The sequence below is a fragment of the Cyprinus carpio genome, chromosome A18 (genome assembly GCF_018340385.1).
Source record: "Cyprinus carpio isolate SPL01 chromosome A18, ASM1834038v1, whole genome shotgun sequence".
Lineage (NCBI taxonomy): Eukaryota > Metazoa > Chordata > Actinopteri > Cypriniformes > Cyprinidae > Cyprinus > Cyprinus carpio.
In genome coordinates, this window is record NC_056589.1 from 5,204,347 (window position 1) to 5,221,168 (window position 16,822).

The 16,822-nt window shown below is 39.8% G+C and overlaps 1 protein-coding gene across 1 annotated transcript in view; it reads right to left on the reverse strand.

The window, feature by feature from the left end:
* The window catches only part of LOC109110587 (ATP-binding cassette, sub-family C (CFTR/MRP), member 5), a 38,317-nt gene that overhangs the window by 18,264 nt on the left and 3,231 nt on the right, over positions 1 to 16,822 (reverse strand). Inside the window, 6 exon segments of the mRNA XM_042774848.1 lie at positions 245 to 392; positions 468 to 641; positions 852 to 1,085; positions 4,426 to 4,570; positions 4,825 to 4,980; positions 6,042 to 6,190. Of these exon segments, the coding sequence (XP_042630782.1) occupies positions 245 to 392; positions 468 to 641; positions 852 to 1,085; positions 4,426 to 4,570; positions 4,825 to 4,980; positions 6,042 to 6,190 (1,006 nt within the window).

The following is a 16,822-nucleotide window of genomic DNA, read 5'->3' on the forward strand; positions in this document are numbered from 1 at the left end:
TTAGTTTAAGTTGAAGTACTAAAATAACTCAAATTCAGTATAACAGAAACTTAATAAAAAACCTATAGACATACTAAAAAAACTAATAAAAATAACAAAAATTACCACAACTTTAACTAAAATTATAATAGATAATATATAAAAATAAAATCTAATTCAAAATATTAACAAAAACTTAATTAGTATATCAGTGATAATAAATAATAACACTGAGCCAAACACACAAGCTAAAAAAACAACTTACTTCGTACAGCTTGAGAGAAGGCCTTCACCCAGGCATACATCTTAATGAACTTGATGTAGTTCAGAATCTCATTCATCTTTTGCACGCGCTGGTCAGTCACGGCTACTCCCTTCCTCCTGAAGTACGCCGTCAGCCTGGAGCTAAACATCTACAGGAGAAACACTGCCATTACAACAGGAACTCCCATCGGACAAACAAAACGAAGCATGAACGAAAAGCTCACCATAGTGGGGTAGAAGAGGATGAATACAGCAGAGCCCAGCAGAGACGTCGGCCCCAGTACGGATACGTTGTATGCCATTCCCAGCACGGCCACCAGGGGGCCTCCAGCCAACAGGCTGCCCACAGCAGCGGCTTCAAACATGCGCTGCCCGTCACTCGAACACATATTGATCAGCTAAAGACAAAAGCCACACGTACATCGGCAAGATGTATGAGATATACTGTAGACTACCATAAAATATATGCGGGCATCACCTTCGTTAGATATTTTCCTTCACTCTTCATCTCTTCACCACTCAACACCCTAGGATATCTGCGCCTAACCTTCCTAAATGTCCAATTCATTAATCCAAAACTCCTCACCCGCCCAATCTCAACACCGTACCTCTCCCATGCTCTTCTCCCGAAGGCTGCGCAGACGCAGTATCTTGTGGAAGGCCATGGTCAGGATGGCTCCGCGCAGACGGGTGCCGGTGCGGTAGTTGAGCGCCCAGGTGAGGGCGAGGGACCAGGAGCGAATCAGCTCGGTGGCCAAGAGGCCCAGGACCAGCAGCAGGCCGTAGGGCAGGTCGGGTTCGCTCATCTGCGTGTACTCCAGCAACCGCCTCACCACAAATGCCTGCGGAGAGGGAGGACGAGCAAGGGGGCGACAGGACACAGCAAGCGTGACTGAGGATACAAACATAGCCGATATTTACACTTCACAACCTTCCTCATCATACAACATCTGACATGTTTACATCATTGGGCAGAAAAGGTAAAGAGATGCAGATCATTGTTTGCTACGTGTGGGACGTCATCATAAAATGCACGGCTTCTAATCATTGGAGACTGAGAGACAATGTCAGCCTGTGTTCTAATGGTTTATTACCTTATGTGGCCCTTTTCTCTAGCCTTCGGAAAAGAACAAGAGAGACAATGAAACAGTACCGACAGTACCATCTGTGCGAGAGACATAGCAATGTGACATAATCATGGACATAATGCCCCTTGTTTGTGGATTCAAAGACTTTTTACCTACAGTCACATCAGGTTGAGGTACAGGATGGAGACGTACTTTTGTTTTAACACCTGAAAATTAATATCAATTAAATTAAAAACACAGAAAACTTTAACAGCTTGACAGTTCAAGAAAGTCATACAAGCACACAGCCACGCACACCGTTCTCAAATATCATGCACATACTCAGTCAAGGATATGCAGGCATAAACTGGGAACAAGGGCAAACCCATGTGGTTGAACACAGCTGCTAGATTTTATTAAGGAAACCTTCAGTATTTAACCTTGAAAGTTGAAACATCAGCAGTTTGTGGGAAAAAAAAAATGTACAAAGACGTTGCAAGAAAAACAAACAAAAGACATTGTTGCATAAAAGATAGAACGTCAAAATAAAAGTCAGTTGAGAGTCCATTTGTGGGTCGTCATCACTGCTAAAAGCTGTCCCATTTATTTTTAATCGAGGTTAGTGGGGCACGAATCCCTCCCTGAATGACGCACATCTTACAAGACCCATTTACACCACACAGTTGCCCGAAAAGGTGTCCACGAAATTGGTCAAAAATCCAGCAACACACTGAGGACAAGAGGTGCGGGTCTGAAAAGGGCCTGTACGCTCGTGAAACTTGAGAGCGTTTCAGTCCAAAACGAGAAACCCCAGCAATATAAAACCCCCCGCAAGTCCGGTTTCCGTTTGCAAAAATAGATGGCATTTATCTGGAGAAGTCTGAATCAATTGTCCATTGGCACAAAATCTCGCCCACATCCGTCATCGGACATACATTGCAACCAGTTACCCAACCTTCCAGACACATGAGATGTGAATAATTACAGAGATCAAATAAGAGAGGGGAAAGAGAGAGAGAGAGAGAGAGAGAGAGAGAGAGAGAGAGAGAGAGAGACGGGCAGCAAACAGCATTAACTCTTGATCCAGCCCTGCATAAGAAACATGCCCTTACCTCCCAGGAATCCTCACCGGCTCTGCCTGCCGTGTGCTCTCCCCGCAGGTTAAACGGACACCCTGTGGAGTCTAAAGAATAGCCTCTGTCACATGTCACACACATGGGGACCCAGTGACCTCTGAGCCCTAACTCCAATCTGAACACCCCCCAGACACCCACCTTCCTTTACAAACCACCCCTGACCTCAGTCATCAGAACAAGGACAGGTATCTCTTCAAGGAGATGCTCTACAAGGAGCTGCTAAATATAGACAACAGGGAGAGAAAGGCAGTTGATGATTAAACAGAATCTTTTTATAAGCCCGATTTTCTCTGAAAGGTTGAAGGAGACAGAGCCTTGCTGTGTCGCCCATGGTGGGACAGTGACAGAAGCTCTCCTTGAAGAAAGTGTTAGCCTATCCTCCTGATCTAAGGAGACTTCTCTTTAGACTATGTTTGTGCTACATGCAATGCCCCTAAACTTAAGTTGTAACCCAAATCTAGCATCTCAGAGTGGACCGTAAGAACAGAATACTTTCCTTATTATCTACCCGATAACAACACCACAGATATAAAACACCTGGTACCTGGAAAGCAAGAGACAAGCAGAAACTTGTACAATCATAGAGCAGCAGTTTTTATGAATAGGTGTAATAAATTCGTTTCTGTTTTAGGATCTGAAACTCTTGGAACAAAAACGTATGACTAAGCTTTGAGACATTAATCTTTAGCTTCATTAAAACTACAGGACATTTATGATTAATAACATTTGGCCTTAACTAATAGACTTGCTTAAAGGTGAAGTGTGTCACTTCTGCACAGCTGGCAGCACCAAACAGAACTGAAAATACTGACCGCTGGGAGTCCTGCCTGAGCCTCTAACTCACGCCAACAGAGTGCAGCAGTCGGGTTGCAGACGTAAAAACTCCATTAGTTTTCTCCAAAAGTGAAATGACTTTTAACGATACCTTATAAACCTTTTAAGAGAGACCTGCTGTGGGCTACGAGGTTGTTGAGTGATGGAAAATTATTTTGTTGAAGCCATCAGTTTGTATTATTTCAACTTATTTTTGAAAGAATTGTTTCAAATTGGAATTCCTGGTGAAAAACTACATTACCCATGATGCAGTGCAAAAATCCCTCCAATCAGAGTTGCGGCGAGCTAATCTCACCAAAAGATCTTGCAGATTTTACAATTAACTTACTATATATATTTTCTCTACAGACATAATTAACGACTTTAAATGAATAGTTTTATGTTTCTAATGCAACTATGTCGTTCACAATTCTTCATGGGATTGTAGTTCTTTCCTTCACTAATACTGTTAAGTGCACAGTCTTTGTCTCTTTTTATGATTTTCAAATACTTTTTTGCTTCAAATTGAAGTTTGCAAAGTTGTGATTCACCTCATAGATTGCTGTTCGTAGCTTATAACACTTTAACAAAGACTTTTTTTTAAATCCCTATGGAAAAATTTAACGGAAATAATGCTTCCGGAACCAACAAATGCACTCTATGTTTGAGCTAATGTTGTTACATCCGACAAAATGGACTGAAATCCAATTTGGTGCTGTTAGTAGTGCAGATATAACATACTTCAATAACATTAAACTATAACATCTAAATTAATAAGGTTCCCCCTTATTTTCGTGATGTGAAAGTCAGACTATTTGGCGAAAAGCAGCATTCAAGCTGTAATACTCTTGGTGTTGGCACTAGTCATCATTAAGGCACTTTATATATAGCACTAATGGTTAAATGAATTGATAAAATGGTTTTAGGAGCCACACTGGACACACCTCAGAGGTAAAGCAGATAACTTCTGAGGCCCAGTGACAATGTAACACAGCGTTCATTCCCCATCTGAACACTCACCTGAGCATTTGAGGGGGGGCAGGATTTGATAGGTGGGTCTACAAAGCTAATAATACACAGAGACACAGACAGAGCTAGAGCGAGAGAGACAGATAGAGGGAAAAGACACCAGAAAGACACAACAGAGCTGAGATGGTGTTACTTACTGGGCCACTGAAGCCTGCGAGCTGAGTAACCATAAGGCAGAGGATGGACAGCAGCAGACGCGTGCGGCAAAAATGCCAGACCACACGACGAAGAGACGCCCCGTCCCCTCGTGACCTGACTTCTTCATCCCACAGCCCGGCCAGCCTGTGGAAACAATGTCTTGTTAATATGCAATTACATCAAACCAGGCTCCAGGTCCCAAGAAGTACTCGATTTGGACGTGAGCCAAGTGATCTGGAGTACTATGAAACTACCATGGTGCATCAATCATTCCGTGTAGTATTTACGGTAGTGTTACCATTTGACACCATTTGGGTTGCATCTGTCAGCCCTGAATTACATATATTTTAGCTGGATGAGTGCTTGATATTGATAGGAAGTCATATATCAGTACTGACCGGCGACGATTGGCTTCACAACTCTCGAACTGCGACACGGCCCAAATATCCTCCAGAAACAGCTGACCCTTCTTATGGGCCAACACCACCAGGGAGGTCAACCAGTTAAATGTCATAAAAGAGAAGAGGCCAGCGTTGTCGACTGGATGCTGATACCTGTGATGACACAATGAAAAGCAGGACAAGAGAAGAGGCTAGATTAGTCTCTAAGCTGCAGTATTTTAATTCAATGCAATTTGGTTTATTTTATAAGGGCCACCCAGTGTGAGTCCCATGTGCCTTTCTCAGGGACACAGTGTACGTCTCGTAAAACTGTGTCATTTGAGCTTAATCACTGCAGTGGCATTTCAACAGGGTTGTAATTTTACTTTTTGTTGAAAGATGTCTTTACTAGGGCTGGCTTGACAACAGTGATTTCTCAATTTGAATCGATTCTCATTTTGATGAACTGATTCTTAAATCCTAAGAATCTATATTTTAGGCTGTTTTCAATTGATGCGTGAACAACACTTTATAAAACATTATTTATAGCGTGCCTCCAATCCAATAATCATAAAAATGGCAAGCTTGTGAATTGAAATCGAATCGAATCTTGCCATTTGTGTCAATGTCCTGGCTTAGTTTATTCTCAAATTCATGTATCCTCAGTGTTGTCTTATTTTGGTGTGTGAATCCATGTAATTTGCATTAAAACCTCAATGGAGATTCACATTCAAGCCGCAAATCAACAATGAACTCAACTTTTTTCAAAAGGTTTAAGTATGGATTTGTTTCTTACAAACATGCAGCTTTTCACTTTACAAGACATTAACTGATGGACTGGAGTGGTGTGGATTATTGTGATGTTTTTATCAGCTGTTTGGACTCTCATTCTGATGGCACCCATTCACTGCAGAGGATCCACTGGTGAGCAAGTGATGTAATGCTACATTTCTCCAAATCTGTTCCCATGAAGAAATAAACTCATCTACATCTTGAATGGCCTGAGGGTGAGTACATTGTCAGCAAATTTTCATTTTTTGAGTAAACTATTCCTTTAAGGCTGTTATTAACCACTTAACATCTGACCCTGTTATCTATGCAAATTATTCTGTTTGTCATCATTTGCTTCAGAAAATTCTTCTCTTGGCATCTCTCTGACATTCAAGAGACTGACCTTTAAAATATGTAGACATCTGAAAATGGACAGTGAAATGATCAGTAACTTTAGTACGTACTTGCTGGTGGAGCGGATGGGCTTGAGTACACAAACACTGTGGTGGTATTTGCTTCTCCCCACTTCGTCCTCCAACTCTTTTGCGTCGGATGCACTGCCCCCATCCAGTGAGAGGCCACCCTCAGCTCTCGCTGCCGTTTCAAAAGCATCCTGGGAGAAACATCAGCAGATCAGGTGCTCAGCTGCCAGGCTTGTTTTTGAGCGTGGTTTATTGCATTTCAGCACTTCTCAATGGAAAAATGTGACAATGCAAATAAATGTTGACAGGAAATGAAAGAAGGAAATGTTGTCAGCATATACTGGGCAAAGACAAATAACATCAGCGAAAAAAACAGAGGAAGGAAACCAGTCAGACTCCTAAAACCATGCAGCACATACTGCCTAATGGTGGCTTGGGGAAAAACCAGCACGTCATGCAAGGGAACCATCGAGTCTTGTGCTGCACGTGGTGCTGAAACACAGACAGCTGATGTACTGACAGTTATCTGTGTTTGTACTGGTATTGTGCCTGTTATGTGCTATTCACTTTCACACTTTTGCTAAAGACACGGTACTTTGTACACTCTTCTTATCACAGTCCTGCAAAGAAGACAGAAAATGTACTGGCACTTGCTGTCCTCCAGCAAAACATGAGTGCGGCTGCTTTTAGCCCAAACATATGATGGTGACTGAGTGTGACACTCATTGACTGGTGAGATATTTTGCTAAATAAAATGATCCTGCCAGAAGAATATTGTGCGTCTGTATCATCTCAGTGAGCTCTTATGAGGTTTTACGCATGTGCAGTGCAGTTAAAACTGTGTTGTGATACACTAGTGTGGACAGAGAGAGTTTTAAAATGAAAAAGCTGTTTTCAAAGGTATCTGGTTTAATGTAGACATAGCCTTAATAGGGCAAAAAAATTAAACTGATATCATCACACTTTCCCTGGTTGATTAATCACAGCACGGTTGACAAAGTTTGCTGAAAAGTTGTGTTTGATTATGGGAATGAGGCATTATCTTATTAAATAAGCACTCATTTGCATAAACTTCCAGAACAGAAATCTGAACACTGGATAAAAGTTCAAAATTATTTAATTTTGTTGACATAATAGAGTTAAAAATCTTTTTTATTATTCCATAAATCAGAAAATAATCTCAACAGCTATGAAAAAAATAATTATAACCATATTTTTAGGAATAAAAATTAGAGTTAGGAGTATTTTGTATAAATTGGGCTATTGGTGAATAAATAAAGATTTTGGTATTGATTTCAGTTTAATTTAGTGCTACAGAAGCATATAAATTTTTTATTTTTAGCAAATAGCCTTTAAATATGAGGCACTGTCATTGAAATCTACAGAAGCAGAAAATAAAGTCTAATAAAATAAACACTTAAATATGCATTTTGGATGTTTTCTTTCCACTAGTCTGAATTAAATAAATGTTTAGATGTGTGTTTTGGATGTTTTATTTAATTTGGTCTGTTCCTGAACAACAACAACAACAACAACAAAAAACTGGTGTTTTGCCTAAAGTGTCATGTACTGGTAACACTTAGTATAGACACCGATTCTCACTATTAACTTGTTGCTTATTAACATACATATTACTAGCATATTGGCTGTTTATAAGTACTTAAAGAGCACATATGAATGCCTTATTCTGCATGACCATATTTTAGATCCCTTAATCCACCCCATTCCAAAACTTAACAACGACCTCACTAACTATTAATAAGCAGCAAATTAGGCACTTATTGAGGCAAAAGTCGTAATTAATAGTTAGTTAATAGTGAGAACTGGTCCCCAAACTAAAGTGTGACTAATGTACCTGACCCAACGTGCAGCTACACACTGCGACATGTGCCTAATAACAAATAAAACAAATAAAATATTTTATAACAGGCCAGACAGCAATAAAGTCTGTGCTGCTCACAGCCAGCTGAGACAACAGCCGATTATATGGGCCGTTGCCCTGGGTGACGAGCGCTGTGGCGTATCATGCTCCGAGCAGTCAAGAGTGTGTGTCTGTGTACATGTGTTTGTAAGCAAAGGCAGTCTCCAAAATGTTTTAAAACCCAGGGAGAAAAGGCCAGCCGGATTAGCTCGCTAAAGGGAACAGCATGTACTTTATAGCCTCTCAGTTTAAAGCCAGGATGGGCATCTTCAAACATCGCTAGTGATATCATACACACAACTGAAGTCAGCTGCTCATCTACAACCTCCATCATGAGAAATAACCCTTCGCAGGGAGTTTGATTGACAGGCGATCTGACCAATCATAATGCGGAATCTGCCATTTTGTCCGACAAACAAACTGGACTTGAACTTGAAAAATGATGTGCGTTGACGTCTTTCCCCAGTCTAAACGAGATACCTTCTGATGGTCATTCATGTTTATTTTGTGCTGTAACTAGTAAAGAGGACAAGATGATTTGTTCACATGCTGTTTGAACGGAGGCACTACAACGACCTGCCACATTGAAGAGCCACAAAACGGTTTTTATTGTTTGAATTTCTTAAAAAAAAAAAAATAAGGACAAAACTTAAAGGCTGAGACTTGTTTCATATCAGAAGTTACCTGCTCTGTCTTGTCTAATGGCGTGTTGTCAGTGTCCTCTTTGCTCCACTATGTATTTTTTGTGAGAACATGATGTGTGGTGTGAGAGCGCCATGGCTTGTTGGACATAGCAACAGTAACTAAGGGTCAGTTCCAAGAGGGTCCTTGCACCATTGGTGCTCGGGCCCTAAATATGGTAAAATTTACAATAAGCATCAATTTATTAAAGGAGTCTTCGGATGCTACATGCACTTTTACAAGTTGTTTGAACTGAAATGTGTGTTAGCAGTGTGTGTACACAACCACACTATAATGATGTGTTTTTTTTTTTTTCCAACTACTAAAATCTTTCCCACTTTCTCAAATCGAGCCAATCTTGGATGCCTGTCTGTGTGACATCACAAAGACAGGCCCCTCCCATGATAGTTTGATTGACAGTAGCGTTTCAGTACAGACTGGACTGGCGTCTTACCTTAGCTCCACCATTGTTTCACCGCCGGAGCAGATGTAGACAAGAATGTCTCCTAAATGATTGAGTCACCGATGCATTTACGGAGCAACTGTAGCCTGTTGCAGTATTGTACATGGCTCATGTACCACACCCAGAGTGTGCCGATGGCGGATGATTTGAAGATCCTGACACAATGACCAGGCGCGTCGCAACCCGTTGGGGGATGTGGGTGTTTTAACACCCACACTTTTCCCGGTGAGAGTTTCAACCACCCGCACATTTTCTGCAGCAGTTTTGCACAAAGCCTAACTACGCTCTGTTTCTCTGGCCGCTCTGTGTCTGCACACGCTGCGCTGCCTGTCTCCCCCCTCCATCTCAAACATGATGTGACCATGAAAGTCCCGCCTCTCTGGTGTGTTAGATTTATCCCTATAGGTCTCTGCAGGAAAGATGGAGTTACTCAGGGTGTTTTTAGTGATCTGATTGACTGACGTCATAGTGATGGTAGGTTTAGGGGGTGTTAGGTAAGGGGGACATTTTGATTGCATGATTTAGGAAACTCCCAGCAGTTTGAAAACACCCACAAGGTCATAAACGCCCACTTTTGCTCTGCAGAGACCTAAGTCCGATTTATCGGTAAATGCTGAGGAGGCGTATATCTGGAGTTTTTAAAACAAAAATAATTTCCCCCTGGGATTATTAAAGTATTTCTGATTCTGATTCTTTAGCAACACTGTTGTGTATTTGCACAACAAACTGACTTATTTTCCGTGTGTCCGACAAAGTTATTGTATGTAACACAACATAGAGTCACGTTAGAGCGATATTTGTCATTTTTTAATATATCGGCATCGGCCGATATCCGTGTTTAGTAGCGCCGATTTAAATTCAGGCACGTCGGCGGGCAGCCCCGTGTTATTGGTGCAGTGGAAAGTGCTGCTGCCGCCTGTGAAGGACCCCAAGCCAAACTTTTGGAAGATTCAACAACACATCCGCGGGAGATAAAGGTAGTCAGAGAATTTCACTCTGTAAATGGGGTGGAGTAGGTGGCAGCTCTCACAAACACTGCTACGTTACTCCGCCCCCGCTCAAAACAGCACCGCGCTCGGAGACAGCTGTCCTGAAGCATCACAGATAGTGAATGAAATTGTTCGGGAAGCATGGTTGAATGCAGACAATACAGGTTTCCATCCAACTCATTTGCATTTAGGGATGTCAATATTTGATAATTTCCATGATCGATCGTGGTTTAAATTAACAATTAATGAATAACATTAACAAAATGCGTCTGCAGCGGTATATATTAGTATGCAAAAGCCACTCGGAAAAAAAGCTTTCTCACCCGGTAAGGGGGTTTTAGTCTGAATAAAATGCTAGTAGCAGGACTGTAAAATGAATATGTGATTATGATCATTTGAACTGAATGCGCTGTACATTTGAGATCATTTTACTTTGTTGACTGTTTTCCGTCAAGGAGACCCTGAATGCGCCCCTTTAAATGGTTTCGTGGTGCTCGTTGTTGTATTTTAAAAACGCAATTGCAATGTTTTCAAATTACACTATAGTATTAAAAATAAAATGATCCCAAACGTAACTGTGGTGCTCGTATGTGGCTGTGCTGCGCAGTCAATGAATTTTTTTTTTTTAATTATTTTTTTTGTGTGTTTATTATGAGTAGTTCTTTATTTGATCCTTGGCAAAATGTTCGATTTGGAATTTTTGCATTCCGGTAGGCCTATTTGTTTTAAAAATCCTGCATTTACAGTGCATTAGATCGTGACAGTGGGTGTTGCGTGCAGACGAGGACGAGCGCTGGCGCGGGTTTGGCTAGATGTATTTGGAGGTTATTGCTCACCGTCTCGTTCTGCACATATCCGAATGTTTCCATATTCGCAATGTATCTGAATGTTAAACTATAATATATTTTATTTTTTTTTAAATGTAAACTAGACGGAAAAGATCATCCTCTTCACATGAGCAAAAACGTCCTTGGCATAACAGCAGATGGACCGGTATACTACGGTCTATTGTAAACTGACCAGTGTAACCTTTTATATGTTTGGGACTGTACTTAATCTTAATAATGAACAGACTGCGATGTAAGTTTGAAATTGTATGCACTTTAGATGTTCTGTGTCATTTATACCAAACACAAATGTTGCTGGTTGCAAGTGTGTTTGCAGTACTATTATTTATTTTTTATATATTTTTATTTTTTTATATTTTTCAGTTTAATTGAATTTTATTTTCTTTTATTTAAATGTATATTTAAGTTTACATTTATGTTCCAACAAACTTGAAAAATTCTGCTTGATAAATGCTCTAAAACTTTTATGTAAATGATTGACTTTTTTAATATATATATATATTGTGTATATATAATTAATACTTGGTCAGTTATTGATTTGTTTGGTTAAGTTTAGATAATTTTTTTTTATTTGTAATACCGTGCAGTGCACAAAAATTAGGATTCGAGAGATGGGTTCAAGTCAGTGCTCAATAAATGATGATAAGTTTAGAAATGTTGTGCATCCACTTATTATTAGTGTGACATTTTAGCATGCAAATGAGGGGGAAAACTTCAAGATATCAGCCCTAAAAATCGGCAGCACATATCGGCCATCGCTGACCCTGACCTCTAAACATCAGCATCGGCATCGGCTATAGAAAAACCCCATATCGGTCGATCTCTAGTTCCGAGTGTGTTTTTATACTTATCTAGTATCACTCATTTAAATGGGAAGCTTTTTTATATCTTGTATGTTATACATTTTGTACCCCTCTGTCACTGTATTCATCGTTTTTATTGTTAATAAACAAACCTCATCCATCCCCCACACTTTTGAAAAGCTTGCTACGCCCCTGCATGGCTAATGATTTGAAGATCCCGAGCATCAATGACAAACATCTAATCTTGTCAAATGTGTGGTAAGTACTGTCGCTCCATAGTATTAAAAGTGAAATTAAAATAAGAGCGCGCAATCGAAAGCGGTTTCCACAGCGGCTCCCTGATTCCCGCAATTTATATACAGTCGCCAATAATTACCCAACGATATAATTGCGAGAAAAAGTATTGAAGTATATTTTTTAATCCTCCCATCTCGTAGCTATTTATTTCTGTAGTACACTTAATTTCCTTTCTGAACATGGAACTGGGTTGCGGTGGATTGTGGAAGGCGGGGGGAGGGGGGAAATGAATCACGATGTCAGCTTAACATTGTGATGTCTGTCAGCCATCGGCGATCGTCTTTCAGCCCAACCCTATAAGTGAGTATAAGGTTTTTAAATGAATCTTTGCAAATCACCTTTCCTAATAATGTGCTAATTAGCAAGTTTCACAATGAATGCGGCTAAAGTAAACAGTCTCTCAGAGAGTGGCTCTGAAGAGAGGGGCGGGGTCAGCAGAGCTCATTAACATTTAAAGGTAAATGCTACAAAACAGCTTGCTCTGAAAAGAGTTGTTTTTGACAGGGTAAAAAGGGTGTTTTTTACACTACCATTGAGAAATTTTAACCAAACTATGTTACAGACAGCACACATTAGCAATAGAATCACCATTGGCTAGTACATTTTTTTTTACTTGCCAGACTAATATTGTAATGTCACACCTGTGCTTGAGTCCTGTTCTGAGTTGCACTGAGTTAGCTTTGCACTGTTTCCTATGTTAGTTTATGTTTCCTTTGTCCCTGTTCATTAGTTGCCTTGGTTTTCGATTGGCCCTCGTGTTACACCTGTGTCTAGTTAATTACCTCGTTTAGTCCCTAGTATTTCCTTGAGGGCTGTGCAATTTTTCTGGTTTTACTGATTAATTCGAATTTAATGTTTTACCTCGATTTTATTTTTTATAAATCAAAGAACTGCAATTTTGAATAGAACTATGACCTTTCCACACTAAAATTAGACACATGGACAGTATGCTAATGATGAGAGAAAAGATTGATCTGGGTGCATGAAGGCGCACATGATTAACTGATCATGTGTCACGCTATAGGAAGGACCCAAAAGCAGAACATATCGCTGTAGATGCTATTTCACACAAAATGCACTTTTGCATTGACAAAGATGTGGTGCGGCCAGTGGAATGGGGAAAAAAAACACATAAGGAGACAGGAGTTGAGCTCCTTTTAACTTGAGTGCCGTGTTTGTAGAATGCCGTTTCATGCATGAGACGCTGCAAGACACGTGAGCACAATGGCCAAACGCGTCCATCAAGTGCATGTTTACATAGAAAAAAAAAACAATGGAAAAGCAGCGCAGTGGAATGAATAACCTGTAAAGAACTACTACTCTGTATGTCTGATATTTATGTTTGCATGATGCTGACAGATCTGCTGTTATTTTTTTTGTTTTTCCAAAACATTTATAGTTAATAATAGTCTACTTGTGTTATACTTGTAGTTGTTTTGAATTTGAATTGCCTTGACTTTTGAGACTTTATATTATTTTTGTATTTAACAAGTGATTTGTTTTATATTTACACTATGTTGACAACTTCATGATGTCTTGGAATAGAACTTTCTATAACTAGATGGTTAACAAAGAAAATACTACTTGAATCATGTTGTAGTTAAATTCTTTAAGTGTAAAAATAAAATTAAAAAAAATCGAGAATTGGTCGAACGTTATGTAAAAAAAAAAAGAGAGAGCGATTTAATTTTTTTGCCTTATTGCCCAGCCCTAGTTTCCCTGTCTATTTATACAATTGTATTATCAAAAATCAAATAAATGCATAAACTAACAACTTAATTTAATTTTTTAATTTAATCAAATGAAAATATAACAATTCTTTTTGCTTTTTTTGGCAAACAAAATGCTGCACAACAGGTTTACTTTTCTTTTCTTTTTTTTTTAACAGACAAAAAATTGCTATGTCTAAAAAAATAGGTTTTAATAACTTATTACTTTGAGAAGAACATTTTACTATACAATAGTAATATATTTCTGTCAGCTTTTCTTCAACATTTGCCAAATTCTGTGGCTGGATCCCGCAATCATACCGCCCTATATGTTTTTTGACAGAAAAGGGCTGAGAACATTTCACAGCACAGAAATACACACAGCTAATTTTCTTCTGTCAGCCAGCTGCCCCACGAATCAGCACAGCTTTAGCAACTTTGTCACAAGCTCTCAAGGGAAACAGGCTTGGGAAAAAAAAGCCTTATCTGGGACTGATCAGAATGCAGAGAACAGAACGATCTAGAGACCAAAGGCTCGCTGAGAAGGACAGCTCAGGTTCCAGAAAACAGAAAGTGAAGAAATGGACCAAGAATAAATTTTAAACCAGTACTTTTGTGTTTTTGTCATGTACACACTCATGTTAAAGCGCCTTGAGGTAAGTCAACCTAGCGCTACAAAAAAAGCAAGTAAAGAATGAGATGTGTCTGGCTGCATTAAATGAATGAGAGAAGCCTGCCGTGAAGCTTTTTGCAATGCTCCTCAGCACATGCAGGGCGTCCCCCTCTTCCCATGTCCCTCTAACGCACTCACGTTGCACAAACATACAGCTTGTCTGAGCACTGAGGGGGGCATCGACCTATCAACAGGCAAGGCTGCTGCACGCATCACCGGAACCCAAGATCGCAATTGGCTGTAGGTGCCAAATAAGGCGGGGCTAGATTATGTAAACAGCTTCTAAATACAGGGTGAGCAGCCAATTACAATCACTGCACACACAGCATCACCAGTGAGGTACAGAGTGGCTGAGAGATACACAGAGAGAGAGAGAAAGGTAGTGTGATGGAAAAAGACAAAGAAAATTGTTGGCAGCACAGGACCGTCTCTTAACAAGCTGACAAAATGCTGACGGCAGGGGTGCGACGGACAAAACAAATGACACAACAAAGGGTTTGGCTACCTTTATGAGCACAAACACCAGCTGCAGCCTTTTAATGCTGCTGGGTTAGTTCACCCAAATATGAAAATCCTGTCATTATTTACTCACCCTTATGTTTTTCCAAACCTTTATGACTTCTGAAAAATGTCCCAGGTTTTTGCACATTCAGTGAAAGTCAGTGTAGTGCAATGTTGTCAGTCCCCTCTGACTTCCACTGAATGGACAAAACAGGCTAAATATCTTTTGTGTTCCACATAAGACAAAAAAAGTCATAAAGGTTTGGATTGACATGAGCGTGAGTAAACACTATCCCTTCCAGCACACACTTTAGGAAAGCATCACTCAATTGGGTATGCAGTATATTTAGTGTGTATTCAAAAAGGCTTTAGTATACTGTATATATGGTGAGGAAAATATTTTGTGATGGGAAATCTGGATTGTATCTAATAGTTTCAGTTAATGGTTATTTTAATACTTCTCAATAAGGCAAAGAGTGTTACATTGTTCCCGTTATTTCGGTGCCGGATATTTTATAAACAAGGCCCAGTTTAACACATCGTTTGATAGTGAACGATGAAGCGGTCCTAGCACTAAAAGATCCCGGTCATGAGCTGGAACCGTAGGCGGAAAGTAAAACTGCATAAAATTTCTGTGTTTTGTTGGCAATCAGCACATAAGTGCTCGCGACTCTTTAGCTCCGCCCACGCAAACGCCTCCAGGAGCTCAGCTGTTTTCTAAGAGAATCATAAAGCTGTATCTTTCTTTTATAAATCTGATAAAACTAAAGACTCTTCAGAGATATGAAGGATGAAATACTACTACATAGGTCCTCAAGATTAACTATATTAGAGTCCACACCAATGGACGGTAGTCCTCTGCTTATTATAAGCATAGTGCAGTTTAGACGCCTGATGCATTAAAGGGGTAGTTCACCCCAAAATAAAAATTCTGTCATTAAAGGGGTCATATGATGCGATTTCAATTTTTCCTTTCTCTTTGGAGTGTTACAAGTTCTTGGTGCATGAAGAAGATCTGTAAAGTTGCAAATACTAAAGTCTCAAACCCAAAGAGATATTCTTTATCAAAGTTAAGAGTCAACCACACCCCCCTAAAATGGCTCGTTCTAACATCCCCCCACATCTCTACGTCACTATGTGGGAAGATTTGCATAACGCTGCCCAGATGTTCACACAAAGAAAGAAAGCGTAACTTTTATTCTCTGTTGCCACCGCTGCCATGTTTTGGAGTCGCTGTGTGTTTCGTTGAAGTGAAACTTTGTTTGGTCTTCCAAAAGAGGACATGACTAGAAATCAGTGGTTAAGTTGTATTTCAACACTGTTTCAGAACAGTCCAACCCAAATATTCAGATGTGTGCTGCGCATTTTATGGAGGATGAGGACTGTTTCCTGAACCAGTAGCCTGCAATGCGTCTGTGGCACAACGGCTGTTTCTATAAAGTTGGGGCAGTTCAAACTTTGCAAGGACAGTCTGGTGCTTCTGACTCACAGCCTATAAGTACTTTTTTTTAATATTTTAATAATTTGCCAATGATGATTCAAACTTAAATTTTGAGCAGTTTGTTGTTTCTCAGATCAAAAGACATGGTTTTATGTTTACGCAGCGCAATATGCAACGCATAAAAAGACATTATAAGTCATTATAATCAGTAATCATGTCCCCACTGGATGCAACAAATGCCTCGTTTGTAATGGGTTTTATTGGTTTTGTCTCATCTATTGATGTCCGGATCACGAACAAATCTTTCTATTTAACCAGATCTTCTTAGTGAACCGGTCGAACCAGTTCACCAAATTGAACTGAATCGTTTGAAGCGGTTCGTGTCTCCAGTACGCACTAATCTACAAATTACTTAAATTATTTGGATTATAAATGTGCCTTACACTCCCTCTGACGCGAAATAAACTAATATCCTGAATTATTCAGTTACTCCTAAC